Here is a 16,392-nt window from a genome sequence, read left to right on the forward strand (position 1 = left end):
AGAGTCCAAGTAAAGTCACAAGTCTCTGAGCTAGAGTCCAAGTAAAGTCACAAGTCTCTGAGCCAGAGTCCAAGTAAAGTCACAAGTCTCTGAGCTAGAGTCCAAGTCTCTGAGCTAGAGTCCAAGTCTCTGAGCTAGAGTCCAAGTCTCTGAGCTAGAGTCCAAGTCAAGTCTCAAGTCTCTGAGCCAGAGTCCAAGTCTCTGAGCTAGAGTCCAAGTCAAGTCTCAAGTCTCTGAGCTAGAGTCCAAGTCTCTGAGCTAGAGTCCAAGTCATGTCTCAAGTCTCTGAGCTAGAGTCCAAGTCTCTGAGCTAGAGTCCAAGTCTCTGAGCTAGAGTCCAAGTCAAGTCACAAGTCTCTGAGCTAGAGTCCAAGTCAAGTCTCAAGTCTCTGAGCTAGAGTCCAAGTCAAGTCTCAAGTCTCTGAGCTAGAGTCCAAGTCTCTGAGCTAGAGTCCAAGTCAAGTCTCAAGTCTCTGAGCTAGAGTCCAAGTCTCTGAGCTAGAGTCCAAGTCAAGTCTCAAGTCTCGTGTGGTTATAATGAATGTTGTATCACCTGCTGCGTTCAATCCAGGCTGCGAATTCTGTAACTGTAACCTGTTTTTCACTTACAGAGCACAGCTTGTGTAAGTCAACACATTCCCCAGACTTTCAAACCAGTGTAAAGTTATAACCAAATGAAACTGTAATGTTACATGATCAACAATAAACCAGTAACCTATTTGCAGCCAACGGTAATAATTAACGTGATGGCAGTAAACAAGCGCTCATTCATCTTTTCATAACAGTTGGAGTAAACCTCCCGTAGGTCGTAGCTGAAGCAAGAAGCAAGCTAATGTTAGATGGCCAATTCTGTGCTAAACATGTTACTATTTTGCGTTCAGCGCTTCTTTGTTTTGCGCCTTGTTGAATGAAGTTTTAAAGCCAAAGTTTATGATGAATGGCTCAGCAGCAGTGTGGCTGCGCGCAGCAGATGCTACGACGAGTCTCAAGTCCGAATTAAGTCGCACACACAGCCTTCAGGCTTTTAAATACTGCTGACAGCGGCAACTACACCTGTAAACCTGTTATTTATTGATTTATTTATTATCTATTCATTTCCTTGAGTTATGGTCCGTGCACTGCGACCTGTGTATTTGCTGCTTTGCTCTGCTGCCCACATGCTTTTATGTTGTCACTGACGGGGCTTTTGAATGTTTGATTTGATTGTAGTTGTTTTTGTCTTGTTTGATACGACTGGCAGACTGAATTGCCGTGCAGGGATAAATAAACTTATTTCAATTGAACTGAATTAAATTAGGTTGGAAAAACATTAAACATCAGAGTGACTATTCTAAGAATGTACAGTAAAGACTTTATTAATGCATTTGGCAGGCAATATTCTGCTTTTTCACTATTTTTAACAACTTTATCCTTTATCCTTATACTGGATTTTACTCTCATCTGCAGGAAATCATCTCATACAGGAACATGGGACAATAACCGCTTCATCAACTGTAAACTAATGTGTATCTAACTTGGCGTCACTGATGTTAAAGTGTGTGTGTGTGTGTGTGTCCTCTCCCAGGTGTGTGATACGTACCCATCAGAGCTGTTTATTCCAAAGTCGGCCACACCCGCCGTCATCGTGGGCAGCTCAAGGTTCAGGAGTAGAGGACGATTTCCTGTTCTGTCCTACTTCCACCAGGACACACTGGTCAGTGTGACACACAAGCGCGAACACACACACACACACACACACACACACACACAGAGGAGGAAGTATATCAGTATAAGTTAACTTGTCCTTTAGTGTGGAAAGTCCAGTTGCCCTTGACCTCAACCTTCGTTGGATAACTATGACCTGGATGACTGAGAACCTTCACAGACGTTTTTTGACTTTTACTGAAGCAAAAAGAGAGAATCTGTAGTAAAAAATGTGTAAAGAGATGATGATGATGTTTCATTGTCACGCAGGCAGCGGTGTGTCGGTGTAGTCAGCCACTGTCAGGCTTCAGTGGACGCTGTCAGGAGGATGAGATGATGCTGCTGGCTATAATGAAGTCCAACCCAGGTAGTGACTACATCTATGTGGTGGACACCCGGCCCAAGGTAACACACACACGTCCTCACTCACACATCCAAGGATAGCCACAGTAACTGACACAAATAAACAATGAGCTATAATGTTCTTATTTACAGTAATATGTGTGTGTGTGTGTGTGTCCAGCTGAATGCCATGGCAAATCGAGCAGCAGGTAAAGGCTATGAGAATGAGGACCACTACACCAACATCAAGCTGCAGTTCATTGGTGTCGAAAACATTCACGTAATGAGGAACAGCCAGCAGAAAATCATCGACGGTAAGAGAAGCTGTAAAAGTTATCACATATACTTCGTCTGATAGCATCTTATGCTGTTTTCCTGTGTGTGCGCGTGTGTAAACTCCCTCTCTCTCTCTCTTCCATGCAGTTGGCGAGATGAGATCTCCGTCCATGACTGACTTCCTGTGGGGTCTGGAGAACTCTGGCTGGCTCAAACACATTAAAGCCATACTGGATGCCGGGGTCTTCATAGCCAGGGTGTGTTCTGCTTCTCCAGCAATGGGCCGGAAATACACTGCGGGGCCGTTTTTAGATTTGAAAATGGATAATTAAATATCTATGGAAAATATTCTTGCAGATTAGGTTAGATTGAACTTTATTGTTATTATGCAGAGCAGTTAGCGTCTAACTAGGGCTTATACAGATAAGTGCAGGAAGTAAGTACTGCAGCGTAACTTACGCTGTATCGTACTGTTTTTGATTTATCTATTAATAGTTTAGTCCACAAAAAATAATAAAAAATCACAAATTTCCCAGAGACAAAGCTGAAATTTTCTTATTGCTTGTTTGTGTGATCAACAGTACAAAACTCAAAGATATTCAGTTTGCATTTATATAAAAAGCAGCTGCTTAATATTTAAGAAGCTGGAACCAGAGAATATTTGACATTTTTGCTTCATAAATAACTGATTATCAAAATAGTTGTTGCAAAGGAAATTCAGGAAATTGGCCCAAATGGGAATATGATCAGTATGTTAAATGCTTTAGAACTTTAGAAAAGACACCGGAAAGGGAAATTGTGTTAATTAACATCTGCTTTGTGCTGCTGCTGCTTCTGCTGCCACATGTTTGGACATCAGCACACAGTTGTGGTCCCAACCTCAAAAATCCACAGACGGTCCACCAGCAAAATATTTAGAACCTGGTTCAACTTGTATTTTCAAAGACGCTACACGGGCTGATCAGATGTGTCTGGTAGATTACTCTGTAACAAGAATGCCGTCGTGTGAACCTCACAATCGTTGCTCTCAAATATAAATTGGGGGGCGCTGTGATAACTTCCCAGATCAGTGAAATGCTTCCTCATAATATTAGAAACTAACGTTCTGGGTTTTGCAGAACATTTTGGAGAACATTCAAGCTGACGTATTTTTTGACCCCCCTTCAGGCAGTTGCTGATGAAGGTATCAGTGTGTTAGTCCACTGTTCAGATGGCTGGGACAGGACGGCCCAGGCCTGCTCTGTAGCCAGTATACTGTTGGACCCATTCTACAGAACCATCAAAGGATTCATGGTAACACACAGTGTTGACAATCTCTTATTCTAAGACCTTCTAAGTTCTTGTCTCTGATTTGATCACACTGCTGCTCCCTCTCGTCTTTGTCCTGACCTCCTTCCTATTTTCACCTCTCCCCCTCCTCTCTTCTAGGTTCTGATAGAGAAAGACTGGGTTTCCTTTGGACACAAGTTCTCCCACAGGTCAGGATCTGTGTCTAACTCCAGCTGTGTCTGCAGAGCTACGTCATTACAATCATTCGGTGGATTTTATTTTGTAAGGCAAAAAGTTCAGAATTAATATTCTACAGGTGTGCAGCAAGCATTGCATAAATCCACATTAACAAATTTTTTTATACCGGTGTGTGAATGGGTTTGCAGTGTGATGTGTTCCACAGCACTCATTCCATCAGTACAACAACAACAACAACAACATGTTATAATCACCACATTGCTGCGTTTAGTTATTCCTATTACATCCACCTATTGATGCCAGTTGTTCCACATTTCCAGTTTTACCAATCAATGCTCACATTATAGTCATTTTACCTATCTGGTGCACCGCTGCCTCAACCTGTTACTTAACAGGTAATAATGTCTAACTTTGGTGTTTATAACCCTTTGAAACACCAAAGCCACACCTTAACACAAACAAACAAAAACAACAAAGTAACACAAACAAACTAACCGGCCAGGGCAGCGGTAGACCAGCGTTCTGCAAGGTGAAATTACCGTTTACATCAGTGGAGTCTGGTGGCTTTGACGAGAGCGACATATCTCCTGTTTCTGGTTAAACAAAAAAGATCTTACCTTTTAAATCTTTTTAAAAAAGGTCTGTATCTGTAGGGATCCCTTCCACAGTGTTGTCACATACTTGTGAAAACAATCTGAGCCTGTCAGAGACAAAAACAAGCACTTTAGCGGACGTACTTTAACGGCAATTACAATTGGATTACGATGCAGCCTTGTTAAAAGAAATGCACACACAAAACTCCCTTCTGGTTAACAAAAGAACTTCTGAACTTAAACATGGGTTAATATCTTCAGAAATGTGGATATCAAAGAGTCTTAAGATCAGTTATGTTTCTGATGTGGGTCTGGTAGCAACACACAACAGGCCGATCCAGTAAGATTGAAAGCCACGTGCATACCATCTTCCTCTGCAAATATTAGATATAGTACCATTTCATGTTTCAAAAATGACCTCACATGATGATCATTTCCAGCTAGGGCCGAGAGGCTTTTATTTTAGTCTAGAGATGATACACCTGCTTCCCAAAATTCGAGATGAGAAGGAGGCAAGATGGATCACTTGTTAGCCAACTCCATCATCAGCTCCAGGGGGGGAAAAAAACGATGTGAACCCCGGCTTCCCACAACTTTCTGTAGCTTCTGACGTAACTAGGATATCTGTAAAGTTTAAGATTCTGACCAGTTAAAACCTGATGTCTCCAAAGGACCATGTAGATGTCTTGAATTAAAGTAGAATTATGACAAATCTGTAAATATGTACAAATCTGAAACTGCAATTGCAACTAGTCATAATTGAGTTGAATACAGCGGATCTCTTGTTAGTTAGAGTTATAAACCTTTGTTGAATTACTCATGAAATTATAGCAGGTTGTAAAGAGAAATATCCATTCAGAGATCGCAGAGCTCAAAGCAATGACTTCATAATACTATTATTCATTTAATGAAGAAGCAACAAATCCTAACATTTCTGACACTGTGCCCACTGCTAATAGGTTATTTTCCTTTCAGCACAGATACAGTAAAATTTTTCTCTAGATATATTTTAGACTGGAGATAAAAGCCATTTGAACGTAATTTTTTTTAAACAAATTTCTGTGCATTTTGCAGTTCTCTCTGTGCTCTTTGTTTCCCTCCTCCCTGTTTTTTTTTGTGGGAGGAACTGTGCAGCACAGAACGTGTCTTATTCACCTCTTCAGAATCGATGTACATGTTTTATCTGTATCTACGTCCTTTCTAAATTGTATTAATCGCACAAAGAAATGTATATAATTAGATTTTTGCAGCGGTGTGATGGACAGTTAAGATGGAGCTGTGTCCCCGTGTAGGTATGGCCACCTGGATGGAGATCCTAAAGAAGTGTCTCCTGTCATTGATCAGTTCCTGGAGTGTGTGTGGCAGCTGTCCGAGCAGCTCCCATGTGCCTTTGAGTTCAATGAACGCTTCCTCATCACTATTCACACGCACGTCTACTCCTGTCAGTATGGCACCTTCCTGGGAAACTGCCAGAAGGAAAGCAGAGATATGAGGTAGGACTGAGACAAACTCACACAGTGTGTAAGCACTGGATTGTCTGAGGAGACTGTTGAGTCAAAGGCGTTTGGCTGCTTATGTAGTTCCACTGTCAGAAATAAGCACAGGGAGCATAGTTTTAATTCCAAATGGAATAAGGTTAAATTGAATGTATTAAGTTTTTTTTTTTACAGCTATATGTTTTTGACATATTGACTCTGGAAAGGGATTTTAGATTTATTATCTCTGGCTGGAAATAATGTGTCTAAAATCCCTTTCCAGAGTCAAATATTTACAGATCTGTCTGTTTTATTTAAATTTTATAGTTCTTGACACATATTTTATTGTTTATCTCGTCAGCTAACTTTGTTGTTTTTTTGTTTGTCACGGTTAATTTCTAACAATAAAAAGCCAAGGCATCACATCTACGGCCCTCACCTCTAACGTTTCCTGTTCCACTGCAGTTGAAGTAGAAATACATACAGATAACAGCTCTGTGTTACTCTTTTTTTTTTAATAACGCAGGACAATAACATCCTTATGATCCATGAATGTTGGTGGCCCATTTGGCGTCAGAGACACCTGAATTAATTCTGTCATATGGATCTGGATGACTGCGGTAGCTTTGAAATCCTTTTCATTTTGGCAAATAGGATAAAGAGGAGCTAACAAGGTGCTGACCCTCACGGTTTTTTTATTATATATTCATGTAAAAATATTGGATCTTATGTCTCTGTTAGCTCCCGATAAACCAACTGTGTATTTGAAAAGGATTTTTATGAACCTTGAGCCATCCATCGTGCGTGTTTGTAATGGTGAATACACTGAGAAGATATTCAGTACCATGATTTCAGTTTGGCAGACGAGTGAGGGCCGTGTGATTCATACAGCCGTTAAAAGCTATAGAATGAATACCTAGAAAACCAGCGCTAGTCCTTCCAGCATCATAAAGTTGCTGACTGCACTGCCGTTGGCGTGTGCGTGTTGTTTGACCTCAGGTTTCGTGAGCGGAGTCACTCGGTGTGGCCACAGCTGTGGAAGGACAGAGCCGAGTACACCAACCCTCTGTACAAGGCCGATCTGAGCCAGAGTCAGGGGGTCCTGAGACCCAACACCACCCCCTACTGCTTCAAGTGAGTCACTGCAGCAAAGACACCACGTGACTGTATTCTGCCACAGAAAGCTGGACGGTTCTTGGTTCAGACGTGTATGGTAAATTTCCGGTGGTGCATATGGCTAAAATTTGTCTTTAAATTTGTGTTTGGTCAAAGGGTCATGGCACGAATATTTTTGAGGACTACTTTTACATTTTCTCACAATACTTTTTTTCCCCCCCATCCCAAACATTATAATTCCTTTATTTTCTCCCTCTCCCTCCTTTTCTTCAGAATGTGGAAGGGTCTCTATAACCACATGGAGAAACTAACGCCTCCTCGCCAGTCACCTGCCGACTTCCTGTGCGCCGTGAGGGAGGAGTCCCAGCAGCTGGAGAAGGAGCTCACCAATCACCAGGAGGTACCGCCAGGAGGAACCGTCCACCACCACCACCAACCGGGCTCCAGACAAGGCATACAACACACAGACACCCCCGTTACCACACCACCACCACCCAATTCAGCATCCCTCGCTCCAAAATGAATCTGAGAATCTCTCTGAGGAGGAGTTTAAATGAGATGTTTTCCCCTTTAGACGCAGCACTTGAAAAAAGAACTGCGAGTTAGCGCTCTGAACGGAGAAGCAGGCCTGTGGCGCTTTATTTTCTTCATCCTACAGGATTTGTGCGTGAATGTTCCAGTTCCCATCTGAAATTCTCCAAATTCAGTTGTTAACTTTTTATTTTTTTTAAACAACTACTACTGTTTGCAGGGATGTGATTTTTTTCCAGGGGGGTATATCTACACCACAGGGGGTTGGTAAAATCCATCCCTTCCTTTTAGCCTAAGGCCATCACCTCTCAGCATCTCAGATATCAGAATCAGAAGGAGCTTAATTGCCAAGTAGTGTTTTACACATAGGAGGAATTTGCTGTGGTGATAAGGTGCTACACGTAGAGGGGGGGGAAGCGCGTAAGAAATAGAAATAGTGGTTCCGTGGATATAACTCCAGTTCTATGAGTGTATATGTGGAACCCTATAACCCCAAGCTAACTGGTCCTAGTCTGTGTGGTGGGGGTTCCTACCTGAGGGTAGACCAATAGAGAAACCCGTACTCATAGAACTGGAATTACATCTAGGTAATTACTATTTGTACAGCTGTTGGCAGCCATTAGCGGCCAGCTAATGACACGGGTGTGCTGCTAGGAAATAACGTATTTGTGTATAGATTATGTTTGTTTTGTTTGTCTCTTTGAATGGCTACCTCTCATCATCTGCTGATGGTAGAAAGTCTCGTTATTTTGGAAGCCAATATACACTTACAACGCTGCAGTTAGAAGAGACCGAAACCACGACACTTAAGTCCACCGTCTCGTGTGTCTTAATTTAAGAAGTGGTATGCTGCTCACTTTTACGGGTTGTACCAAAACAGGTTTAGATGGTTTAATTTTCAAAAAACACCATATTTTTTGTCATACTGCACATTACTGCAGCTCCTCTTTTCACCCTGTGTTGAAGGCTTTGTTTTAGCTGTGGAGTGATACATCTCGTCTCTAAATGATCTTTGTTGGGAGTTGCACATGTGCAGTTCCTAGTAAAGGACTACTAGCCAATCAGTTTTCTGTGGGAGATGGGAACTCCCTTTTGGCTGGACTTTGGGCTTTTTAACTTTGCGAACCTGTTACATGCACAAAAAAGAAATATAACTCATTAAAGGAGAGGGGAAAAGCCAAAAACCACAATACCACCTCTTTAAAGACACTCCAGCACTGATTATCTGGCTAATGACTTTTATTGTTCCCCAGAGGGGAAATTTGGTCGTTGCAGCAGCACAAGGCCTGAAAATATGTACAGATAAATAGGGAAAATAAATATAAAATTGTGCAAATATTTTTGGCCTTTTTCACCAAAGCATAACATCGTAGGTCAAGTTTGAATGAGAATTTTAGTTTACACAACAGATAAATGTCAGATAATCCCAGTGAGAGTGACTGAGTTCTGTCTCTAATCACTGGTGTCCAACTGAAGTTCAACCATTTCCCACCTCCTAACCCGCTCATAGTGAGAGGAGAGTTTCTTCCTATTGCTGATAAATTAATGGAAAGCCAGTCAGGTGATCAAATGAAGTGTATTTCTTGTTGATCTGTCCTCTGTGCAGAGGATAGCAGCCCTGACAGGGAAACCAATCACGTGGGAGAAGATCGAAGTTCCGAGGAGGAGGATGATTAGCCACCTGCGGCAGAGACACTGCGGGCCGGACCCGCCCAGCACTTACACAAACCCATTCGCCAGCCCTGCATCGGTCAACGGTGATGCACACTCCTCTGAACCAGTCAGTCAGAAGGCTCAGACCAAGGACGCCACTCTCACCCTGTCTCTAGGACTTTACTCTCATCCCAAGAGTCACAACCCCGACGACTTCTCCACCTGCAGCGACCTAGAGTCGGGCGTGGCTGACCTCAGCAGCCGCTCATCCAGCAGCGGAGAGAACGGCAAGGACCCCTACATAGATGAGGCTGCCTTTACTACTGCCTGACTGGAAAAAAGAAACCCTTGCTGAGGTGAAAGAGGAAATTATTGTTCTTATAGTAGATCTACAAAAATATTTATTCAGACACCTGGAGGGGGAGGGGAGGCTGCTGGTTGGACGTTGTCTCTTGCTTTCTAGGAGATAACTGCAGCTTGTCTCATTCCTTTTTGGTCTAAAGGGAGAAACCTCACTGGCTGTTTACCAGTTCACCTTTTTGACAAAGGCACTGGAAGAAGCAAAAAGTAATTTGACTTATTATTTTTTTGCAGAGGGCCAGAGAGGCAGTGTTTGTTTTTGTTTTTTATACATGGATGCTGTTTTTAGGTGGGCTCAGTTACTGTCATTTGTATTTTGTTTAAGGAATGCACTATTACTACTGTGTGATGGACAAATGATACATGGATCCAGCCTGAAATAATGCACGATGCAGGCTCGAAGAGGGCAGTGAAAATATCTGAGGAAACACTTGCATTTACAGAGAGTAGATCAAACACACTCACTAAACTGCTTTCCATATTTATCATCAAACACTTCTTCTCTTCAAGCAAAGCTAAAAATACAAAATCATGGAAGATTTACCAACATTATTTATTTACCTCCAGTCTTCCTTCAGTGTGAATGCATTATGATACTAGTAATAATTTATTTTTCTCCCAAGGTATTTCTTTGTAGGTCCAGCAGATATCATACTAAATCCACCTTTTCATCTCTTCTCAACCTAAATATGTGTCCCCAGTGTGACTAAAGACCCCCAAACCTTTCTCTTTTTCTCCTGCTCAGTCTTTCAGTAAATATCAATCCAAACACGCTGTTTAAATTTGGCTCCCTTCATAACATCACAGAGGGATCTGCATAGCATGGCACCTCCTCCAGCTCTCCAGTGGAGGTCGTTCAGTATGTCACGCAGAAAGTGCTTTTACGGTTATGAAGGAAAGGTAAATGTTTTCTGGTTCTGCCTCAACTCAGTGATTTATGGAGTTTCCTGGTGGACAGTTAGCTTTACTTGTTGCTAACACTGCAGTAACCGCTATCTACTGCTAACTGTAGCTGCCGTTAACAGCTGACTCTGTCCGCTCCCGGTAGTCTAAAGCTCCTTTACTAACGAAGCACCAAGCTTCCAGTCCTGACAGTCAGTATAGGACGGCTAGCTGCATGGCTAACTTAGCAAACTAGCTAGTTCCTGCACCCTCTGAAAGCTTCCGACAAGTTGGCCAATCAGAAGAAAGTGGGCTTTTAGGGAGGCGGGCCATTAAAGCAACAACATTAAAGCATGCAGATATTTTCTTGTAGAAACCCAAAATAAAAACATGAACCTGAAAATGAGCATAATATGGGACCATTAACTTTAGACACACTGGAAGCAGCAGACATGATCTAATTAATTGAGTTGTGTTTGAGGGTTTTTAGATGTGGACAGTCTTCAGCCTGATCAAGCTGGAGAGTTGCTGCTAGGTAAAATGTCAAATCTTGTGTAATTATGTAGAATAAACACTGGGAGGCCAAAGAGCGACCGCCATCTGCTTCATGTTTACATGCGCATGCCCAGTTCACCTGAACGGGTCCTAGCTGTGTGTTTTCAGTCGTGTTAATGTAGATGGAGATCAACTCAAAAAACGCCGCGGAAACGCTGGTGTGGACGGAGATCGTATTTGTTTTAATTCTCCATTTGTAAACTAAAACGGAGTAGCGTGGATGGGTCCAAAATCTGCTCAGTCCCTCATGACTTGAACTTAGAAGAAACCTTGTCTTCTGTTGTCAAGTTTTTAACTTCTCTAAAATATCATATCATTCCATAAAGCAAACATTTGCCGCTAAGGGTCAGTATTTAAGTTTTGAGAGTTCAAATAAACTCAGTTCAGATTAGAAACTGGAAGCAAATACGTCACAGATTTACAGTCTAAATGGAGATTTCTTAAAGCACTATGAACTACTGGTCATTACCAAGAATGGGAATCAGCAAGAACAAAATGTGAACAGAAATATTAATGTTGGAATACAGTATTTTCTTTTGTCCATTTGTGTGCAATATATTTTAAAGCCATTTATTTTATGTTATGTTTCAGTATAACATTCTACAAGGATAATATTTTTCCTCAGACCAATTGAGTCATTCAGATGAGAAAGTTTCAGATGTCATTATATAGACTTTGTTTAACTGACACTAATGAAGCCATTGTTGATGAATAGTCAGTGAACAAAGCTGAATTTTGATCTGCAGACTTCCTGCATTATATAAACTATGTTTTGATGTGAACTTCAGAATGTATAGCTTGTGTCCTTTTCAGGTGCTCTGTAACATTTTACATTCACACATTCAACACATTGTTTCATGGTCTCTCCACACTCCAGAGGTACAGCTCTGTGTAAGTGCATTCCATGTTTTAACAAGCATATACAGTGTTTGGTTGTATAGCATCTTAAGAGTATTGGTGCACAGTATGTTAAAACACATGTTAACTGAGTAGTGCATCTTTAAGCTACACTGAACAAAATTTATAACGGCAACACTTTTATTTTTGCCCACATTCGTCATGTGCTGAACTCGAAGATCTAAGACTTTCTCTATGTTCACAAAAGCACCGTCTGAGGGAAGCTCATCTGCATGCTCGTCGTCCTCATCGGGGTCTCCACCTGACGGCAACTTCGCACAGCCATTGAAGAGGAGTGGACCAACACTCCACAGGCTGCAATCAACAACCTGATCAACTCTATGCGAAGGAGATGTGTTGCACTGCGTGAGGCAAATGGTGGTCATGCCAGATACTGACTGGTTTCCGGACCCTCCTGGATCCCCCCAATACAGTGAAACTGCACATTTTGGAGTGGCCTTTTATTGTGGCCAGCCTACGGCCTTTTATTGTGGCCAGCCTAAGGCCTTTTATTGTGGCCAGCCTAAGGCACACCTGTGCAATCCCCATGCTGTCTGATATGCCACACCTGTGAGGTGGGTGGATTATCTCGGCAAAGGAGAAGTGCTCACTAACACAGATTTTGACAGATTTGTGAACAGTATTTAAGAGAAATAGGCCTTTTGTGCACATAGAGAAAGTCTTAGATCTTTGAGTTCAGCTCATGATGAATGAGGGCAAAAACAAAAGGGTTGCGTTTATAATTTTGGTCAGTATACTAACAGTTGGTGTGTTCACTGCTGAGCAGTGATGGGCAGAAGTGGGGCTGAAGAGAGATGGTGACCAAATATTTCAGCAAAAATACTATCATGTAGCCCAATTTTTAACCATGGATTTGGACTGCATGTCTTGGAAATCATATATGTACTGGACATTCTCACAACCAAATCAAGAAAAAGAAACCATTTTGCCCTCTTTCACTTGGGATATTTGGAAGTTTCCCTGTTTAAATCTATGGAGCAGTTTGTCTTATACAGTTGCATCAAATTGGGTAAAAAACACAATATCCAATGTCCCTGGCAGCTGTGCCAACATGTAGATATAAGAACGTGAAGAACAGCACCCAGTGTGCTGTGTGTGACAACACTGACTGAATCTAATGAGCGAAAAGTCTCCTCTCCTTAACTTGTAGATGTCACTGTAGTCTGTGGTGTGTGTGTGTGTTTTCTGTATCCATGGATGTAAATGATCTATCAATAAATTAACTGTTAAAGGGAAAGAACTGCTAAATACTGGGTCTGACGTATTCTTCAACATGACGTGAAAAACATAAAAAAGCTGCTTCCAATACCAAAATTGTTAGAACACTACCTACTGTTTTATTTGTTCGTGACGTATAATAATAATTGTTTGCCTATTGAAAGCTGTGGAGCAATTTGGCTTCAACACCGTTTCTTTTTTTGTTCACACAACAGTTAATTTAACATAAAAAAAAAAAAAATGGACTAGTGCAACCAAAATGTTACGTTAACTGTACCAGAAAACTGACATAAGCATCACGACACAATGACATAAAAAACACTTAACGGGTATCATTGCATGTATCACCATCACTAATGTCTTTTTATTTATTGCACAGAATGTATTACCTTACAGTAACATCAGAGCTGCATCTGCTATCTGCTTCAGTAGGCTTTATTTGTTTGCATAGAGTAATTCCAAGTGAACAAAATGAAACTAAAGTAATTCCAGCAATGCAATACAAAACTACACGTCCACTGTAGGCTACATTCTTGTGCAGGATAGCCACAGAAATAGAAATACAGGGCTAAACACTGTCTTCTGTATTTAGTTTTCATACACATCACACCTTACGTCCTCTCTTGCAACCTGCAAAATATCATCTTTGCATGGCTGATCCATCTTCTGCAGATACATATGTCCTTACATCCAGCACTCAATCACATCCAGGACAGACATCTGATCATGAGGCTGGTGATCAGGGGCGCGGGACAGGGTGGAGGAGGGGGACTGTGTATACAGAGATATTGGAATGAATCCCTGTGGATGTGGGGAAGGGCTCACAAAGACTGTGCGTCTACAGGTATAACCTTTCCCTCTCCGTGCAGAAACAAATTTCTGGATGAGGCTGAAGAATGCAGAGTAAGTACAATTATTATTAGTTGTCCTATTATTATTTTCATATAATTGTCAGTTGATTCTTAATTTTCTTTACCACTAGTACTTTTACTGTTTGTATTTCTGTGTAGATATTGTGTTGGCTGATCCCCCTGCTCTCTCTCTCTCTCTCTCTCTCTGATGGCCGCACACCCTGAGTCACGGTCCTGTTCAAGATATCGCTACCTCCTAAAAGGGAGTTTTTCTTGCCTCTGTCACCAAGAGCATGCTCACGGTGGGTCTCTGTAAATAATATCGCAAAGAGAAGGGTCCACACCTGCTCTATATTAAAAAAAAAAAAAAGAAAAGTGCATTGAGATAACTTTGGCGCTATACAAGTGAAATTGACAGACTTTTATTTTTAAGATGCAACAGATTATGGCAAACTGCAAAGTTACAATTTTTACGAGAGTATGTAAATGTGTACATATGACAGACTTGTGGTGGTAGTTTCGTTTGAGTGAGAAGGTGGTTTGTGAATTTTGAAAGATGCTGTTACTGAATGCATTTAGTGTCCAAGCAAATATATTATCAACTCCCATCAATATTAGCCTCACAAAATCCAGTATCAGTGGGGCTCTACTTTATAACTATTATTCTCTAACTATTATTATAAGTTCTCATATTATACTTTTCAGCATGTATACTTTAACATCTAGGAGACAAATCTGATATCACGCAGCCAGTACAATATTGTTATTGAGTATTATTGGTTCCACTTTGTTCAGATAGAGCAGGGCAGTGACAGTAAACATTGCTGAACAAATACAAGAGTTAAACCCTGCGAAGACTTTAATATAAAATCCAAAGAAAAAGACGTCACAGCTCCGGCCACAACATTTGACTGACACATTTGCTCTTGGAGAAAAAAGCAGCATTCAGGTCTGTCTGTTACACTAACAGTGACATCCTTTTCACAGAGTACGGTCTAGACCTGCTCTTTTATGAAAAGCGCTCTGAGATAACTGTTTGGCGCTGATTTGGCGCTATATAAATAAAACTGAATTGAATGTGACCTTGATGCTTCCTCAAACCGCAGAACACAACAAAATCACTACGGGTCAGTTTTGTTAAAAGCTGATTTAGAAACAGGTGGGATTGACATGCAGTACATGGAATGACACATCCAAGCAAGTTCAAGTTCATAAACAAACAGATTTCCTGCCGAATCTTGTTTTCACAATCAAAAACATGATTGGTCCGAATTACATACACAAAAACGACGCTGCATTAGTCTGCAAATGGAAAAATGTTGCGGATGACAACATTTGGTCATCACTGTGGTGGTTTTGTGTAAACCATGAGGTAATGGTGAAAACAACAAACCAGAATCCCATTAAAAAAATGTAACCAATCATTTTTAAACCTACTTTTATTATCACACATTTAAAGCCATGTCTGCTCTAAAATACCCAGAAAACCGTCCTCTCATTTGTCAGCGACTCTTCCCCCAATGTCCTTATTACTGTCGAAAACACCATGAAACTGGTTCTTTCTGCGTTAACTTCATTACCTTTGTAATTAAACCTCAAGGTTAGATCTTGGCAAAAAGAAGAAGACCTCTAATCAGATGTCTCTGTCTTGTAAAAAGTACAGGAACCCACAGTAACGCGATCTCTCTCATGAGAGGAAAAGCTGCTGACAAAGCTGCCGAGTTTCCTCTGGACAGGAGACTTCATGGCCGACGGTCCGAGGGTCAGAGTAGATCTCATAGTCGTTTCCTCCCTGTAACAAAAATCCGCCACAGACACAGAGGTTAGTTTAGCTAGACTGTGATGTTCTAAATCATCATTACTAAAAGGTCAAGCTCATACTCAATTAACCCTGCTGCCTGGGTGAGTATTACTAATATATAGTTTAGATTTTCTTTCATCTCTGAGAAAACAAGTCCTGAAACAAGCAAACTGGCCAGGTTGCTGTCTGCATACTAATTTATCTGCAAATACTGACACTTATTTTGGATTATTGGTCATATCAAAAATCTTTGAACACTTCGACACATGAAAGTTGTATCCCTTCACGTAGCAGCAAAACCCCCATCTTCGCTACAGATGTCTTGCTTGTGGTCGTTTTCTCTAAACGTTTTGCAAGTTAACTGCTGGTTTCTCTTTCTGCTGTTCATTCAAAACTTGTTTTATTTTGTTCATGCTGGAGATGAAGATATTCCAAAGCCTTCCCAAAGTTTCCTGCCAGAGCGAGGCGTAACTCCGCCGGCCCGCCAGCAATAATATCTGGCCAGATTGCTTTGATAGCAGAAAAATAAAATATAAATAAATTGATAACGGCTGGTGCTGAAATAGATCTCAGTCATGGCAGCAACAGTTACTCACAAGGTAGAAATAAGTGTCCATAGGTTTATGAATGCGGATCAAACGCCGGAACGCGCACACGAATGGTTTGACTTT

The 16,392-nt window shown here is 41.2% G+C and overlaps 1 protein-coding gene across 3 annotated transcripts in view; it reads left to right on the forward strand.

Moving 5' to 3' along the window:
- The window catches only part of mtmr7b (myotubularin related protein 7b), a 16,952-nt gene extending 4,870 nt beyond the window's left edge, over nt 1-12,082 (forward strand). Inside the window, exons 5-15 of one of the 3 annotated variants that reach the window (XM_046047770.1) lie at nt 1,565-1,693; nt 1,954-2,088; nt 2,207-2,339; nt 2,449-2,558; nt 3,469-3,594; nt 3,730-3,779; nt 5,654-5,854; nt 6,836-6,970; nt 7,226-7,352; nt 9,090-9,492; nt 12,039-12,082. In XM_046047770.1, coding sequence (XP_045903726.1) covers nt 1,565-1,693; nt 1,954-2,088; nt 2,207-2,339; nt 2,449-2,558; nt 3,469-3,594; nt 3,730-3,779; nt 5,654-5,854; nt 6,836-6,970; nt 7,226-7,352; nt 9,090-9,467 — 1,524 coding nt within the window. In that variant the 3' untranslated portion in view covers nt 9,468-9,492; nt 12,039-12,082. Of the gene's footprint in view, nt 1-1,564; nt 1,694-1,953; nt 2,089-2,206; nt 2,340-2,448; nt 2,559-3,468; nt 3,595-3,729; nt 3,780-5,653; nt 5,855-6,835; nt 6,971-7,225; nt 7,405-9,089; nt 11,716-12,038 lie in introns of those variants that run through there. The other 2 variants (XM_046047769.1, XM_046047771.1) reach the window with 2 other exon arrangements.
- The last annotated feature ends 4,310 nt before the right edge of the window (nt 12,083-16,392 follow it).

This window comes from Micropterus dolomieu, linkage group LG04 (assembly GCF_021292245.1).
Source record: "Micropterus dolomieu isolate WLL.071019.BEF.003 ecotype Adirondacks linkage group LG04, ASM2129224v1, whole genome shotgun sequence".
NCBI classification, from domain to species: Eukaryota; Metazoa; Chordata; class Actinopteri; order Centrarchiformes; family Centrarchidae; genus Micropterus; species Micropterus dolomieu.